The sequence below is a fragment of the Zootoca vivipara genome, chromosome 3, assembly GCF_965207765.1.
Source record: "Zootoca vivipara chromosome 3, rZooViv2.hap1.1, whole genome shotgun sequence".
Taxonomy (NCBI): domain Eukaryota; kingdom Metazoa; phylum Chordata; class Lepidosauria; order Squamata; family Lacertidae; genus Zootoca; species Zootoca vivipara.
The window spans coordinates 27,484,762-27,503,454 of NC_142586.1; the positions used below are offsets into that span (position 1 = coordinate 27,484,762).

The 18,693-nt window shown below is 37.3% G+C and overlaps 1 protein-coding gene across 10 annotated transcripts in view; it reads right to left on the reverse strand.

Annotated features, from left to right (window-relative positions):
* The window catches only part of ROCK2 (Rho associated coiled-coil containing protein kinase 2), a 76,091-nt gene that overhangs the window by 10,944 nt on the left and 46,454 nt on the right, over positions 1–18,693 (reverse strand). For 3 of the 10 annotated variants that reach the window (XM_035109843.3, XM_088665722.1, XM_088665720.1), the window contains 19 exons: positions 18,170–18,257; positions 17,826–17,837; positions 16,850–16,938; positions 15,768–15,816; positions 14,337–14,472; positions 14,126–14,217; positions 13,686–13,932; positions 13,353–13,459; positions 11,620–11,779; positions 10,198–10,358; positions 8,735–8,919; positions 6,230–6,299; positions 5,540–5,643; positions 4,957–5,143; positions 3,490–3,583; positions 3,294–3,388; positions 2,744–2,923; positions 2,185–2,335; positions 1,720–1,896 (listed from right to left, as the gene is read on the reverse strand). In XM_035109843.3, coding sequence (XP_034965734.3) covers positions 1,720–1,896; positions 2,185–2,335; positions 2,744–2,923; positions 3,294–3,388; positions 3,490–3,583; positions 4,957–5,143; positions 5,540–5,643; positions 6,230–6,299; positions 8,735–8,919; positions 10,198–10,358; positions 11,620–11,779; positions 13,353–13,459; positions 13,686–13,932; positions 14,126–14,217; positions 14,337–14,472; positions 15,768–15,816; positions 16,850–16,938; positions 17,826–17,837; positions 18,170–18,257 — 2,384 coding nt within the window. The remainder of the gene's footprint in view (positions 1–1,719; positions 1,897–2,184; positions 2,336–2,743; positions 2,924–3,293; positions 3,389–3,489; positions 3,584–4,956; positions 5,144–5,539; positions 5,644–6,229; positions 6,300–8,734; positions 8,920–10,197; positions 10,359–11,619; positions 11,780–13,352; positions 13,460–13,685; positions 13,933–14,125; positions 14,218–14,336; positions 14,473–15,767; positions 15,817–16,849; positions 16,939–17,825; positions 17,838–18,169; positions 18,258–18,693) is intronic. The other 7 variants (XM_088665725.1, XM_088665727.1, XM_088665724.1 and 4 more) reach the window with 3 other exon arrangements.

Below are 18,693 nucleotides of genomic sequence, written 5' to 3' on the forward strand. Positions count from 1 at the left end.
CATCCATTCTGATTCCTTTTGGAAAACGTTAACAAAGCACACATAGCAAATTCTCCTATTTCTAAACCTTTAGAGTATTTAACACAGAAGTTGTACAATGCACTCAAGGGTTCCTGCTCTCGGTGCAGAATTTGGACCCTCTGAACTGCCTTTAACAGCTTCCCTTGTGTAAAGAAATTCTGTTGCTTTTAGGCTGTGTTTTAATGAATATTATGTAATGCATTCTTTTATTTATATCGTAATGTATGTTGCAATGTGTTTGTTAGGGAGACAGCAGATGAAGAGGACTGTGGAAGAAGAAATGACCTGAAAGGGAGGCAGAGTGGCTTGGAGGGGTAGCTGAATCACATGGCTTAGGCAGAAGAGATGAGAGGGGCAAGTCAGTATCCAACCCACTAGATTTCACAAAACAGAATGTGAATGTTTGCAAAACTTCCAGCAAGAACAAAAGTTTGAAGTATATTGATGCATAGGGAAAACAAAGATAAAAAACTATGTTTTGTATTGTAGTCTTTACACTGAGACATGCTTTGTTTAACTTTTGGTGGAAAGTCCTTTGAAAAATATATAAGATTCCCCCTCATTTTCAGTTCTGCTCTTCCCGTAGAGGTCTGCCTAAAGAAAGTTTTACACACACACAAAAAAAATGCAAACCGTGTCTCTAAATGTCTAGTGTTTCAGATCAGAGTTTTCAGATGTTCAATGTGTAAGGCAGTTGTGACAAGAGGATGAAACCTACCCAAAGGTATCTATTACTTTGATCTCATAATGTCAGAGAATCCATCACCTCTAGTTGATTACCTTTCTGATTTATTGTACCATTACATGGGAGCTAGGAAGCCCTTGCCTAACATATAGAAGAAAGCAGGCTACCTAAATTGGGTGAGAGAAGCAGTGCCAAAGCAAGTACTCAGCTTAGTGTATTTTGTGTAGAGAGTTGGCAGTGAGACTGTGAATATATGCTCACATACCTGCACAGTCAGTAAGCGAATTTAGAGCAACAGCAAGCCAAAGATTGGGGCACTGATTTCTGAAATGGGCCTAAGTCACCTAGTTATTTCACTGGCTGATGAGCCATTTTGAATGTGTAACTTAAGATATCTAGATTTGGCATCGTAGATGATCTGGAAGCACATACCCTTTTAAGTTCTTCCATATCATTTTTCTTCCTAAATTAAAAAAAATAATCCAGCGCACTTTCACTAGAGTGATTAATTGAGGATTGATTCATCATTTGTCTTTTAATAGATAACAATTAAATATAATTGATAACAGTCAATTTCTCAATGTAACCATCTTTTTCTTTTTAGCTTACTGGAGGAATATATGTGCAATTTGATAAACAGAAGCCACAATTTTCAAAAGTGCAATTTGAGAAACAAAATCCACAAATGAAAAGAATGCCGCTCAACTTCCACTTTTAATTAAAAATTCCTGTCAATGAATCAACTTAAGTTTGCAAGCCCTAATTTTCTTACCAGCAACTTGGAGAAAGGTGGTAGGGGCTGTTGCTAAAGGGAAAGATGCATACTGCATGCATATGCCTCTAGAATATGCCTAATTAGGAATACAATCAGGGGCTACTTTAAAATTAAAAGGGCCACGTCATTCTTCATGCAACACAACTATATTTGATTTCAACTGCTTGCAATGTTAGTAATGAAAGTTCAGAGGAGCAGCAGCAGCATTCCATCACTAAATGGTTTGTAGGAATGTCACCTGGACTGTCAGGTTCTGAAGGGACTTCTACAGAAGACGCCGATTCTTCCTCTGAGTCAGAATCAGAGTTGATAAACACACGAGAACTGGAAGGCTTAGTGGCAATACTGACAGAGGTAGAAGAGCGTTCGTAGGTAAAAGACATTGACTCCATAGTATGGGATTGAGTAATACGAACTGAGAACCCAGCATGATAGGGATAAAGTGCACAAAAAGTTAATGACAAAAGAGCTTTAAAAATGTTTACTTCTTCAGTTATAATGGAATGGAATAGCTTTAAGGGGGGCTAATAATAACTATATTCTTTACATTTCAGAAGATGCTAAAAGGTCAAAACGTTAGTGGCAAGAAGGTAGGTGAGGAAATTACATTGCTAGCGACTTTCGGAAGCTATGGAAAGGAATCAGTTTAAACACAGGATTTTTGGGACAAAAGAAAAGTGTTCTAATGAAGACTGAATCTTACCATCACCATCTGCTTCCCCTGAGCCACCTGGCATACTGGTACTGTCAATGCGTATTGTCTGCAGCTGTGAGCGAAGCTGTTCAATGTCACTGTCTTTGCTGTCGAGAGCCATCTGTAGTTCTATTCGTATCTGGCTCTCTTCCGCTATTTGCTATAAAAGGAGATTCAAGGAGCACAAATCAAACCGTATCTTATTATTAAATATTTGCCACCTTATAAAATCTGGCTTACAGGATTTTCTTGGCATGCTTATTGGAAGAGCATTCTTTTAATTCAAGTCCCTGGAAGATGGCAGGGGGAGAATACATAACCTTATGAAATAGCACATTTGGGCTACAAAAGCTCATGCAATGAGAAGAGGAATAAGAGACTAAGGGCAATAGGACTGCTGCAAAGGTTTTAGGAATACAAAGGTAGATTCAACTACTGGAAATATTTACAAACTCAACAAGGTCTGCCAACTTTTGAAACATTCTTTCAGATCAAATTCTCTTTCAGCAATTTATTAATCCATTAAGCAATTTATTGTTGCCAGATACATCTGTGTACAGGTACTTACCGCTTGCATCTCATTGATCTCCTTCTGATATTTGATCATCATCTGGGATAAATTTTCACGTTCAGACTTCAGCTCCATGTGCAGTTTCCTGTTCTCCTTTTCTTTTCTTCTAACATCAGTGTCTGCTCCTCGCTGGATAGGATTCTTACGGTTCATCACTTCAGCTAACTTATTTACAGCCTGGTGGAGGGAGATGCACAAGAAGAATAAACAGTTACTTTAGGATTACAGAATCAGATGTTTCTGCATTCCACAATTACAGCATTTTGTTTGAGTTTTCTATTTGATCAAAATATAATACATTCTACACTGAGCTTGGCAGCTGTCATTACCAAAAGGTTCAAATATTTTAAAAATGCTTGTCCTAAGTTCTGGTCCACAAAGCCAAATAAACTATTCAAATAAACGATGAAGGGATCAGAGAAATGATATTATATTAAAGACTAGTGCTATAAACATTTACAGGGCTTATTTTATTTGCATTACCTGTACTATTTTCTCTCATATCTAATGAGAGAAGGGAGAAAATCCCACATTTTTCATACTTTACCTGTGTTTTCATTGTTCGTTCATAAGCTAGCTGTTTCTCATATTGACTTTTAAGCACCACTATATCATTTTCCTCTGTGTTCATTTGAGACATTCCTGCAAATGAAAACAGACTCACTAGTATTTGTAAAGTGAAAAAATAATAGACTCTGATATAAAAGAAGGTACTTTTATTTTATTTTAAAAAAAACACTCACGTTCTAGGACTTCTTTGAGCTTGTTATTAAATTCTTCTTTCTCATTTGCAAGATTAGCCACATCACTGGTTAGTGTCCTATTAGCTTCTTCCAGCTAAAATGAAGTAGGAATTTGTTACTCTTTGGCTTGAAAAATAAACCAGCTACCTATTCAAGTATGAGTTGATACTGCTGGGATTATGAGTTTGTAGCTACTAGAAGACCACATGAAGTTGTGTAGAGATAAATAGGTTTAAGAACAAAATAGTGGAAAAATATATTAAAGGGATCTTTACACTATAGGAAAAAAGGCTAAAGGTTAAAAACAATCAAGGCAAGGTTCAAAAGCAAGACTGACTGTACAGAAAAATAATAGGTTGGGTTCACAGATGAACACAATTTGCAGTAAAAGTTGAATACAGTACTGGTCACCATTCATGAGCCAGAAGAGGAAGTGTATTAGACCAGAAGAATCTTTAAATCTTTAATCCTCTACAATGTAGCTACAATTATGTATTGGGCTACAGAACAACTGAAAACCAATGTGAGTTGTTTGGTTCAATTTTTTTGTAATGTAAGCCAAAACATTCTTCTGATGGGCTTCTGAAAGGGAAAATGTGGCCACTTTGCTCTCCCTCTCGTCTTGCTGCTGAGATGGAATCGGTGTTTTGTCCAAACCTGAACTTATCCTTTTCACACTCTAGATTAACCACACAAGCTGTAATCAATGTTTGTTCCATGGGCTTACAGCAGGAAGAACCACATGCCTGGTTTTGGATGGCCTGCTAAACCAGGGATGGGGAACCTTACACCTCACCATACGGCCTGCAAGGCTGCTTCAATTGTGGTACAGGTAAAAATCTGGCTCAGCCAAAAGGGAGCAAATGTTTTGCAGGCACCAACTGTTCAGATGATTGCCAAGCACAGCAACAGGGCCAGAGGAAGAACAAATCAGCTGCACGTTTGCGCTAAGTCATGTTTTGCTTTACAAGCAAACTGTATCTTATGTAACAAGATTCAGGATTGCTTATTGTAGCTCATTTTACTATCTTTTATAGCAGCAACGAATACTCCTTAGGAGACAGAAATCAAGGATCCCAGCTACTGGCTAGTCAAATTATACACCTTCAAAATATTCAGTACTGAAGTATCCATGATTGCAACATGACAAAATTATACTCTGTGTAATTAGTGGGTACCTGTCTGAATAGATTTACTTCTCGGGAGGCTGAAATGAATTGTGGTAACTGCACTTTTCCACCAAGGTGGAAAATCATATTCTGAGAAACATTTTCTCTGAACAATAAACATTTGTTATCTTCATTGTGGAACACATATTGCCCAAGAAAGTTGCTTACCGATGTTTTCTGCATCAACCCACTATGGCTTCGGTTTGCAGGGACTAAATCATCATGCTGAATGAGTTTGTGTCCAAAATCAAGAACTCTTGCGGAAACATCAAACTACTTATGGATAGAAACTACTTACTGATCCTATTGTGGCATCTTTTTCAGCAAGTTCCTGCTTATGCCTTGCCATCATTTCTTTTATTTCTAATTCCTTCATTATCTTTTCCTTTTCCAAATCAGAGTACTGTTCTTCAGCAATGGAGCGAGCCAACTGTTCTGAATCGGCTTTAGTTAAAGTGATCTCAAGTTGTGCTGCCAAAGAATCCCTACAAAGAAATGATAAATTATTATTGTGGTTGAAGAAATTATTCCTATCATTTCTGAATTTCAAATATAGTCATACCTCGGTTTAAGTATGCTTCGGTTTGAGTACTTTCAGTTTAAGTACGTCGTGGACTCGTCTGGAACAGATTAATCCACTTTCCACTATTTTAATGGGAAAGTTTGCTTCAGGTTAAGTACGCTTCAGGTTGAGTACTCCGCGGACCCATCTGAACGGATTAATCCACTTTCCATTACTTTCAATGGGAAAGTTCACTTCAGGTTAAGTACGCTTCCAGGTTAAGTACAGACTTCCGGAACCAATTGTGTACTTAAACCGAGGTACTACTGTAGTGGTATTCTATCACGCATGGCCAAGAATCAAACAGCCAAATTCTCACCTCTCATCCTGCAACTCTTGCATTTTTTGTTGCATTTCTTTACCAAGTTTTGCCTTTTCTTCACACTCTTCTTTTAGTTCTCGAACTTGAGTTTTATATAGTGTCTGAAATTTTTAAAAGGGAAACTGATGTAAATACTGTGGGATGGATTCAGTCACCTGAATGGAAGAAGTCCCATTAGAAGGTTCATTTTGCCTTAACATCTACAGTATTCAAGATATGGAATCTTGTAAGAACAGGAGCAAGTGTTCACAATGAACAGACACTACTCAGTTGCTGGCATTATCGGGAATGGGGGCTATGAAAATACCCTACTCCAACTAGAACTCTAAATGTAACCAACGAATATTGTAGGTCATATATCTCTCACATAATTGTCTTGTCACTCCAAGGTAGCAACTCACAATGTGCTATCTCTGCAGTTCACTCAGGGTACAAAGATAAGGCAATTTACTTTGATTCCACAGAAATTGCATAGTGTTAATATGCTACTGTGAAGCATATTTAAAATGCAAAACCATGTTAAGTTATAAGAAAACTACCATCATGATTGCAAACCTACCAATTTCCATTGGAAAAATGTGATACTTATACCTCAGTGAGATGGCTACAAACCCCTGGATACCGCTAGAAAAATGCCTATGCTACACTTAATGAATGGAATAATAAAAATGGCAATGTAGTACGTACGGAAAAATACTGTTCTGCTTCAAGTTGATCCTGAAGCTCTTTCATCTGTGCATCAGCATCTTGACGTTCCCTGTTAGAATAAGATGTACTTATTTTTAAAATAATATGGTTCTTCTGATTAACGGTGCTTGCCCACATGATTAAATTGGATTTCCTACTGCAGATTGTTCACCTTTCCTTATACAGTGGAACCTCGGTTTATGAACACCTCGGTTTATGAATTTTCGGTTTATGAACGCCACAGACCCATCTGGAACGGATTAATTCACTTTCCATTACTTTCAATGGGAAAGTTCGCTTCAGTTTATGAACGCTTCAGTTTATGAACAGACTTCCGGAACCAATTGTGTTCATAAACCGAGGTACCACTGTAGTCCATAATGACAGCAGGGCAGAAGAGGACTGTTAAGAAATCCTGTTTATTTGAATTCAGCTTTAATGATCATTGTGTAATGTGCACTACAAGATATCTGATGTGATAAGCTTTCTGTCTTGTCTAGTGAAAGTTAATTTAGTTTTCACATGGGCCTTAACTGATAACTGTGAGTTAGAATGTATTGATTACAATGCTAGATGTAAGATGTTAATATATAATAAATATAATATAAGCCAATAGAAAGCTTGTTTGTACCTTGGACACAGTGTATCCAAAATTGCTCCAAAGGGCATCAAAATTCCCTGGCACTAGTGCACACTCCAGCTCAGGATGGAGGCCATCCTAAATCTGCCTAGCAGTGCTTTTCTACCATTATCTCACTAGCTAATAAAAATGGCTAGAAACAGGGAGAAGGTGGCAAGGAGAAGCAGGAGGGACTAGAGCACAAACTCTGTAGCAAATATCCTTCTCTTAAGAATGAGCTCACTATGAAAAGGTGAGGAGTTCACAGAAGCTCACCTGTCACTATGGTAATCAGGCCTACCTTCATTTCTTTCTGAAGCCTTTCATCTTTTCCAGAACATTAGAAAATTTATAATTAAAAATAAATAAATTTCCCTTTGGAATAGACAAAATGTTTAAGGCAAGGTGTCCATATATTTACTCCCCCAACATAATTTCCTAAAACTGTTAACAAGAAGATTTTAATGGAAGACTATGTACAGAATTAGCTTATCTGAATTCTTGTACACTGAAGGCAAGCAAGTTCCAAGCTGTACATTGGGAATACAACTCTCAAACACAAGTGAGATGCATTTCTGCCTCTTGGAAGGCCCTGCCATTGTCACAAGAGAAGGAAGGATTCAGTGCCTTATTTGCTTGTGGCCTTCCTCTTGTTGGCAGATCAGCAGAATATAAGCTGTTAGTATTTAAAGTAACAATAAGTTAATAGAACATGTACTCATTTAAAGATACAGTACTATTTTAAAGTAATCAGATAATCCTGTGCCTTTAATGATATTGTAATAAACTTTAAAAAATTCCTTCAGTAGCACCTTAAAGACCAACTAAGTTTATATTTTGGTATGAGCTTTCGTGTGCATGCACACTTCTTCAGAATCTGAAGAAGTGTGCATGCACATGAAAGCTCATACCAAAATATAAACTTAGTTGGTCTTTAAGGTGCTACTGAAGGAATTTTTTTATTTTGCTTCGACTCAGACCAACACGGCTACCTACCTGTAATAAACTTAAATACCTTTATTAAAAATCTGTATCTGGACTGGCTTTGTACTACACCTTTACCCCACAGTAACCAGGTGATTAAATTAAAGGGGAGAGATACGAGAGACTGAATGGTGCAGCAGGTTTAGAAGTACCACTGGAGTGGGAGTTGGCTTTTATTATTATAAATACTCTCCTGCAAGGACCTTGCTCTATTTCATAAACAATTTATCAGGGAGATTATGCCCCATTCATATACACCCACAGCAGTGTGGCCACTGCTGACAACTGCTTTGACAAGGTAAGATCTCCATACTGAAGTGGTTTCTGCAGCAACTAAGCTGCTGCATGTACATTCAAACTGGAGAATAAATGAAATGGGAAAAATCTGAATACTAATGCATGTTCTGGTACTTCTTAATCTTTCAGGGTGACCTGAACAACAAGATTACCTGCCTCATTGTATCCTCAATTCTTTACCACCCCTTTGTCAGTTTAGAATCAAGTCTTTGTTACACATTTGATAATGTTATATGTGGCCCCAAACTCTCCAGTTTAGCCTTGCTCATGAAAGTTGTGAATCCTCAGCAACTACAATGGAACAGATCACTAAGATCATCAAGAGGACAACTGTCAGTTGCCTCCTGTGCTACAGAGGTCTGACTGGTCTCAACTAGAAGTTGGCAGCCATTGTTGCTTCTGCCATTCAGGCATCTCTTGAATGCATTTTTAAGCCAACAGGCCTATGAACCAGCTTAATTCTTTTATTAAAAAATGGCATTTAAACCACCCTGATATTTCGTATAGTAGTACAGAAATACTTTTATAAATAACATTAAAGTAAGTAATCTATCTATCTATGTAAAGTGGTAAGAATAAATATTCCAATTGCAGAATCTGCTTACTTGCGAAGTTCATTATTCTGCTTTTCTAAATTGAGTTTGATTTCCAAAAGATGATTGTTTTCCTGCTTTAGTTGTTTTTCCGACATTTTCAGTGCATTGACATTCTGTGTTTGCATCTTCAAGTCATTTTGTGTCAGAGAACGCTTTTGTGTTTCTTGTTCTATTTTTAATGTCAGGTTTTCAACCTACAAAACAAATGGATTCCTTTTAAACATAAGTATGTTTTATGTAGAAATATTCATAAAAGTAACAATACTACTGTGCTCACTTTGTTTAAGTGTGTGTTTGAAGGTAAAATGGGGACAAAGTCTGTTTGCCAAAGCTACTTTGAAGAGCGGGTAAACATTCGTAACATGTCACTAGCAGATATTTCTACATCCACCATGGAAATCATTTTTTAAGACTGATTGAACACCGAAATATTGAAGAAAAAGAAATTATATATTGCTCAAAACCTTTTCAGAGTAATAACATCTGGAGAAGGAAGGTATCACCTCTAACACTCTCTCCACAACCAAAGGAAATTAGTTTTAAGAAAATCAACCACACTTAAAAGTTTTCAAAACATCTTGTACGGCTCTAACTTGTATTATTAAAAATCATTAAAAGGTTGCTATCCTATGCACACATAGCTAGAAATAAGCTCAACTGGACACAGTGGTACTTATTTCTGAATAAACATGCATACGATTGGGGTTGTAAGACTACAATTTTAATCACGTTCACACAACAGTAAATTCTACAGGTGAATGGGGCTTGTAACGAACACTCTGACTAGTGTCACTGTTTACACCAACACATCTTTACACGGGGTAAATGAGACTGCAATATATGCCCCATATATATGTCAAGCAACCTACACGGGGGATTAAGATGTAGATTCAGTACTTGGTTTGGATAAGGCCAGTGCTTTTTTCCCTAAAAAAGGTTTAGGGGTACTCTCATTTTGACTCAAGAAAATCTCCATTTTATAGTTCAAATTGGTAAAAATAAATACAGTAAATGAACAAAAGCTCCATACAAGGATTCACAAAATGTTTAGGGGTATGCGTACCCCTGTGTCCCCCTAGAAAAAAAGCACTGGATAAGGCACTTCTACACATACATTGAGGTGTATGCCTGCCCGCATTCCAGATTTTTTGTCCCCTCCCAATGTAGCATAACACCTATCCCAGATTTTCCATGGAGTTCCCTGATCCTCAGGAATGGCTTCTCAGGGCACAATACGTTTCATTGGGCAGGAGAGCCAAAGTGCAGGCATATAACGGTGCATGTTAATTATTTGAGTTCAAGCAAGCTATTTGGTTACTATACCGCATCTCACACTTGTTTGTGATAAAGAACTAAGGTAAAGAAGCTAAACAGAAACTTGGTACAAAATACCACTGAAGGCAGGAAGCCTTATGTAGACTTAACCAGGAATAACGTTTAAAGATATTGCAAGTTTCCTCTTTAATACTTACGTTCTCACTTAATCTATCCTTTTCCTTTAGCAACTCATTTATTTTCTGTTGCGACTGCTTCAAGTCACAATCCAACATGGAGCACCGCTTCTCTACTTCTAATAAGCAGTTTTCCACTTTTAATTTTAAAACTCTTTCTTCTGAAAGCATCTTTTCCATTTCTATGAAGCAGAAGAGAAACAAACACATCACCGCCATTTAATGCAAGAAAGTCAATATACAGCTTATAACATTGAAAATACAGCTGACAGTGAAGGACCAGCGTAACTAGAATCCTCTTAGACAAAAAAAGAATACTTTGAAGAGCCTATTTGTCAAACACTTTTCAGTTCTACCCAGCCAGCTTGAACAAGAAATTTAAGTTACGTAAGCAGACCTCCTCAGCTTCAATTTACTGTCAAATTTCTGCTTCCTACTCAAAGACAGGTTCATTTACTGTCTATCCATATTCACTTTTGTGAAAGTGAGATAGACTTTTTGATGCACGACTGCCCCCCAGTTTTAACTATCTTTATCTTTGACTAGACAGCTCTGGAAACTTCTGTACATTCCAGTAAAACATCAAATAAATTCATTAGCATTGTTAAGAGCATGAGATTTATTTCTAGCAAAATTTACATGCAAACAAGTATTTTCTTTCTTGCTTTCCCAAGCTATTCAATGCCTGTCTTGAAAGTGGCAAGATGACCTAAATTATCTGGGTACAACTGACCTCAATTCTGTTAAAAACATTTTAAATGCCATCCTTGCTCATCCTTTTGTTGTTGTTGACAAAACATAAAACGTCAGACACATTCAGAGGCACCATTATGCAATTTGTAAGACCCTTAACAGCAAATCCTGTGAATGCCTGTCCCATTGGGTCGAATCCAACCAAGTCACCTGCATGAGCAAAATTACTTCTGCTTGTGCCACAGAACTTCCCTCCCCCCTCTCCACCCACACCTGCCTATCTACCCCAGAGTGCTGGAGGAATCCAGAGAGGAAGTTCAATTGTGCAAGCGTTAGTTGTTCCACTCACACAATGACTTAATGGGATACAACCCGCTGGGTTCAATGGAGGCTACTCTCAGGGAAGTGATCACAGAACTGCACACTAAGACGTATGGATTGCTGAACATATGTACAGTGGTACTTCCGGTTACGAACTTAATTCGTTCCGGAGGTCCATTCTTTTTTTTGAAATAATTTTTATTGATTTTACATAATAAAAAAGACATATACATACATAACATATTATCCACCTTCTTCTATCCCACCCTCCACGAGCCCCCTCCTGCCACGAGAGAATCCCCTGAAAAGTGAGCAGTCGAAGGTGGTTCAATTTTATAATTGGGTTAATTTTATAATTCCCTGAAGAAAGGATGTGATACGAATATAATAAATAAATGAAGCCATGAGTGTGTGACATTAAATGCTTACCTTTCATGGCTTCAGATTTGGCTTCCTCAATGGACTTATAACTATTATTTTTGTCTGCTAGTCGGGCTTTAGTTGCCTTATGTTCAGTTTCTTCCTGCTCCAAGTTCTGCTGCATGACCTTAAGCTTGTACGTCATATCTATCTCCATGTTGCTCTTCTCCTGTTAAGTAAGCACAAAAAAATGTAATTGCTTGACTATAATCCCACTAGTGTCGTAAACTAAAAATATGCAATTTGATTAGAATGCCTGTTCAGTCATTACAAGAAAAATATAGGCTTCGATTCACTTTGTCTTGGTCTTTGCCCAATAAAGGACTAACTCTATGGCACACATTCATTTGGAAACAGGATGTTTATTAGTAGTGCTGTACATCACCCACCCCCATCACAGACCAATAGAAACTAGTGTTGCAGCATGAGGAAGATCTTCTGAGATAAAAACTTTCTGATTCTTCAGCTTCACTAACTGGCTAGCAAGATTAGCTGACATACTTGGAACATGAACAACATAACAACCTCAACACTCTTCATACATTCCAAACTCCATATCCCCTATTCCCTCAGTTTCTCAGCTTTCATCAAATAATTATTTATATAAAATATATCACAGCTGCACTAACCTATAGTTATCATCAACTATTACCACTAGAATTCTCCATCTATAAACTTCTTTATATCACTCATCTACTGTCTGAACATTAATGCTGCTTAGCTGGAATGGAGACAAAAGCTGCAAGAGATGGTCCTTAGCAATTGCTTCAGGCTTAAAGCCAGCATAGAGGTCACAAACTAAACAGGATATGGTGAAAATGGGGCATGATACATTCACAGAAAAACACTGCCCCACTCTCACTGGGGAAACCCAGCCAGATGGGCAGGGTATAAATAATGAATTACTACTACAGTGGTGCCTCGCTAGACGAAATTAATTCGTTCCAGGACTCAATTCGTCCTACGAAAAGTTCGTATAACGAGGCAAGCCAAGGGGAAGGCAGGCGGCAAAAAGCCCTGGCAATTTTTCGCTGCACGCTGGACTTTGGAGTCAGAGGTTTGTTTTTCTATGGCCACGCTTCGCAAGACGAAGCGGCGGCCATAGAAAAACTCGTCGTCTTGCGAGGCAACCTCCGATCGCAAAATCCATTCGTATAGCGAAAAATTCGTCTAACAGGGCATTCGTTAAGCGAGGCACCACTGTACAGTGGTACCTCGGTTTATGAACACAATTGGTTCCGGAAGTCTGTTCATAAACTGAAGCGTTCATAAACTGAAGCGAACTTTCCCATTGAAAGTAATGGAAAGTGGATTAATCCGTTCCAGACGGTCCGCGGAGTAACCGTTCATAAACTGAAGCGAACTTTTCCATTGAAAGTAATGGAAAGTGGATTAATCCGTTCCAGACGGGTCCGCAAAGTACTTAAACTGAAGCGTTCATAAACTGAAACATGGGTGTAATTGGTTCCGGAAGTCTGTTCATAAACTGAAACGTTCATAAACTGAAGCGAACTTTCCCATTAAAAGTAATGGAAAGTGAATTAATCCGTTCCAGATGGGTCCGCGGCGTTCATAAACCAAAAATTCATAAACCGAGGTGTTCATAAACCGAGGTTCCACTGTACTACTATTACTACTACTGCTGCTGCTGTAAAAGGAATTAAGAAGATCAGAATGCCACAAGAACTATATTTGCTGCATTAAACCAATGAGCAACATTCAAATATCTGTGAGTTATTTACCTTTTCCAGATCTGTGAATCTGTCTTGTAATTGTCTTTTCTCCGTCTCCATTTTAGTTAATATAGTCTTTCCATTCTTTACTTCTTCTTCCAAACTAGATACTCGGCCTAAAAAAATGTTGGAAGAGGTCAACAAGAAAACAAATGTTCGCCATGTGTGGCATTAAAATGCAAGGTTTTATGAACTGTAATTTAAACAAGAAAATGTTACCACTTCTTGATCAATTAAATGGAGGCACAATAGTAATTTTATACTGAGCATGTCAATGAAACCCAAATTAAAACAAGGGCAGTTATGCAACACTGAATATTTCTAGCACACTGCTTCTCATACCCTGTAGATCACTGATAATCTCCGAGCCATGTGTTCGATCTCTTCTTTCAGATTCTAGAGCTGACTGGAGATTGAGGAAGTCCTTCTCAAGTCTCAGCTTAGTATTCTCCAGCACACAGTTCTTATCCTGCAAATCTCTGTTATTAGCTTCCAGCTGCTGAATCTGCTTTGTACTTTCAGTCTGGTTTTTTCTCAGCCTGGCTGCTGTATCAGACTCCGTGCGCAATAAAGCATTGGCTTCATCCAGCTATTGAACCATTAAGAAATTTCAGAGTTAATTTACCAACCAAAAACGGACAGCTTTTAACCACATTCAAGATGGTATCACTGCAGCAAAGCATTTCATCATCATTTAATAAATAAATAAATAAACAAATAAGACAATTCTAACTTAATCCCTCAGATTTTGGGCTTAATTTACAAATAGAAATGTAATTTACCTGTCTTTGTAGTTGAATGATTTTTTCATTGGATATTTGAGAGTTCTGATTCCTCTTTTTTAAATCTTCAAGTTGATCCTTTAAACTGTTAACTGTAATAAAAGCAGTAAGTAAGTTAAACACAAAAGCCTTTTACAAATTCCAAGCACCAATAAGACAATGTTGTTCAACATTGTTCAGCAATGGCTCTTCAAGATTCTGGTTCACATACCATCATTTTCTAGATTACGTTTTTTATCTGCCTCATGTTCTGCTTTCCGCTGATATTCTGCATTCTTGTGCTGGAGAAGAGCTCTCTCTCTTTCCAACTGTCTTAAGGCAGATTCTAGGTTTTTTCTTGAGGTTACCTGGTAAGAATAGATGAAATATTTCTCTTTTAAGAAACTGGATGAAGGTTGAAGGCACTTTTCTGAAGTTACAACACGGAGTCTATCAAATCTAATTAATGCTTTAGCAACTAAAAATGTTTCTCATTTGGCTACAGTAAATATACTACATAATGTTCAGCAGATGTGTGCACACAAAATCTCTAACAACCACAAAATTTCCAAACAGCAAAACAGTCATGCAGTTTTGGATCTACAATGTGGAGCCAAAGGCCCCTCAGGCAATCAGAAGAGAACTACCCACAGTAGCCCCCACATTCATAGCATTTCATGGATAGTTCTTCGGGTGGCACAGTGAGCTAAAATGGAGAGAAGGGACTGGGAAAGCCCAACTCTACTGTTACAACTCCATGCTTCAAAACTCTAGTGCAAAGTCTATAACATCACCTGGCCCTAAGGAGTCCAAATTTAAAATGCAATTCATATCATATTGAAACCAGCAACAAAATTCCCAAGTCTCATGGAGACAAATTAAGGTTTGGTATAAGCCCCTTTATACATGAATTAGATATAACCGATTACCAGAAATTAAGAGCTCCACTGCGGGTCATATTACTTCTTCACTATCCCCATTACCCAATCTCCACACATTAAGCATAGATTTATGCAAGCTAGTGGAAATACACATCCTCCAGGAATAAATGGATACTCCCTCTGATACTGGAGATAATATTTATACTGGTCGAATGCAAATCCACTCCAAATGAATTGTGATTTCAGACCTCCCCAGCATGAGTATCAGACTCTGAGGAGCACAAAAATGGACTTGTGTGTTGTATTGGCAAAGCTGTTGGGTTCATATGTTGGAAACTTGAGTTCAAACTCCCACTCAGCCATGAAGCTCTGTAAAAGGCCTTAGGCAAAGCACTCTTATTTCAGTATAAGTAACCTCAAAGGGTTGATGTAAGGCATGAAAACCCCATGTAAGCTGCACTAAGTTCCTTAGAGGAAGTGTAAGATATAAATATGATGAATACAAAAAGCACAACTCTATTAATCTACTCTGGAAACTATTTATCTGCAATGTAATACAAAAACTGATTACATATTAAACCGCTTATTAATATAGCATATGGGTGCGAGAAATGTTATCTCCTTTTTTATTCTACTAATTTTATTCTGTTAGGGTAGCAACTGCTACCTCTATAGCACAATTCCACTAATTTATCTAATGGTATACCCTCATCACTAACAAAAAAGATTGGTTAAAACATTTAGAGACACAATGGAGAAATATAAAATAGACAATACTTTACCTCCTCATCCAATTCCTTCATTATCTTCTCTATGCGATTAGTAATAGCTCTGGGAAAGTGTTAAAATAAATATTAAGTGGAAAGCACAGAATAACTTTTATGAAACAGAATAATTTCCCATTTGCTACTGTAAATCTTCTATATAGGAAAGGTATTCCACCGGTGAGGTTGTATGCAACTTAACAGCAACCAGCAAAGTCAAAATTACAGTATATATTCTCCTGGTGCCTCCAAAATTTCACATTGACCTGCTTCATTTACAAGGTTAAGCCGTGATTTATTAAACCATGGTTTTGCGGCCTGAACCCTGGGCCAGTGGTTTAACTATGGTTTGCTTATTGATAACAAACCATACTGAAGCTTTTGCTTCTTATTAGCTTATGTATCTTTGTTTCTTTTAACTATGCATAGGTACTACATGCAAATCTTTCTTTAATCATGGTTTGTTTGACCATCCCATTCCAGTCTTTTGCCAATGACAAAGGCATAAGGAGATAGACTGTGGAACCACTTCATTTGTTAAAACAAATCATGGCATAATATTATATGTGAATGATGCCAGTAGATTAATAAACTATGGAACATGGTAGTCATGCAAAAACTAACCAAGCAAGGTCAGGTAGCAAGAGGCCTACAAAATAACAGCTGCTTTTGGTATACATTTATACAACCGTTCAGCCAGAACTATATAAATGAATATGTGTTATAAAACAAAGTGGGGAAAAGACCAAAAAGAACCAACCCAAAAATGCATGGTGTGATTCATTTTGTTAGTTTTTTGTTAAATTGAAAGGATTAGGGTGGTTTGTAGAGACAAGAAGAATGGCTAGCTGTTGATATGGAAGGCAACCACAGCCCTCACCCTGCCCCCGCAAACAGGGATCTGCTGGGCACTATGGGAATCCTCCACCCTGCAAGCGAACTGAGCCCTCAGAAATACCAAAATACCAAGGAAAATTAAATGTGTCAGATACAGACTGCTTTTTGACATTTTGGTTCTTTACAGACATAATACTCTTCAAACTGATTTCCCACTAACATTTTTGAAGATTATTACTGCATGAAGCGGGGTGGAATTCTACCTGTATTTCTGCTCAAGTTCATCTTTGGCTTGTATTTCATTACGGATTTGATCTTCCAATTTGCTTACTTTTTCCTGAAATTGTGCAAACTGAAAAAAAAATCTGGTCTTTAAATGTACACAACTTGAAAAAATAGCTCACATAAGTAAATATTGAAAGCACCATCAGCCATTTGATTGGACATCAGTTATTTATTTACTATGACATACCCACAGCTGCAGCTAAATTGTGTTTTTTAAAATACTCAATAGTTCGTGGAAATATCTAGAGAGCTGCTCTTCATTATGGGAAAAGTAAATTCAACTATCTGTGATGCATTTAATAAAACAAAATCTACAGAAACCTCATAATCATGATCTTAACACGCCCTCCTATCTTACACTGCACATTTCAAAATCCAACTTCAGCAATTGCAAATTTCACAAATATTGTAAGTTGCCATAACGATTTCCAACACGTGAAGTTTCATATTCCAGATGTAAAAGCTGCAGCCCATAGGTAAACTGTGCAAATTCAGATTACATCATCATAGTCCACACTTTTAGGATTTTCTCCGTAGTTCAAATTCTGGACTGCTCAACTTACTGGGAAGTGGGGGGAGACACCCCCAAGTTTGCAAAGTGCCCTGTTAGTGTGCACATGTTCTCTACAGTCTTAAGTCTACAAACAAAGGCTGCTAAGTGGCACCCAGGACACCCATGGCAAGGGGAAATAATAATCTATCACAGTTATTTTCATGCATTCACATTTTTAAAAAATCAAATAAAAATGACTGGCCATTCACAGAACATTTCTTATCTAATGGAGCTCCCTTCACCATGAATGTAGGAAACAAATTTATTCTCATCTGTAGCCAACTAACTGGAAAATTAATCACACATTCAATCAATGATAGCTACTGCCTAAAGAACTATAACCTTCTTTTTTTTGAAATATTACCTATTGAAAGAAAAACAATTAAAAATAACGTACTTACCTCTTCACTGTCCTGTAAAAACAGACCAAAAAAATCCAATATAATTTTTTTAAAAAACAAGCCTCTCCCGTCTGTATTTTCCAATAGTCTCTAAAGCTTCACTATCTTGATTTTAAATAGTTACTTTAATTTTCTTTTTAACAACTCCTGCTTTAAAACATAAACCATAAACCATGTATTTTAGTCAACAGCTCTTTTCACAAAAGCAAGACTACTCACAAGAAGTTTCAGATGAGTGCAATTAACGCTAACTACTGAAAAGCAAGTCTACATCGCAAGTATTATTTATCATGCATAACAAACACTTTACATGTTTAGCCCTTATTAAAAAGAAGAGTACTTGCCTCATTTTTCTTTGCCTCTTTTTTCCTTGCCCCATTGTTCTTGCAGGGTTCAACTTCCCTACAGAGCTCAGAAAAGTCACTTAGCAACCTGTTGAAAACAACTCAAGTTTTCAAAAAACTCCACAACTATGCCAATCAACTCATTTTAATCAATTCTCTCAAGTCTTAATCCCCACTAGACTGCTCTCAGAATGAAGGCAGCTTTATTCAGCACTACTTCGCTTCCTTTTCATTTTAATTGACTCAAAGGCAGAAAAGATGGGGTGCTTTTCTCAAACCCATACAAATGTTCTAATTTTTCAAGTACCTATGCAAGTTAAATGTATTTATGTGCAGTAATATATTAGTATGCAGAAACCTATTGCAATACCCTAACATTATTCAGATTCTGCATGTACTGTTTGCTCCCTACCCACCCTGCAAAGAGCCTGTGCTGAATACAGTATACAGTAGATGGATACTAGAAAATGCATAGTACAATGCTTAACTTTGAAAACTAATTAAACAATTCTATTATGAAAAGA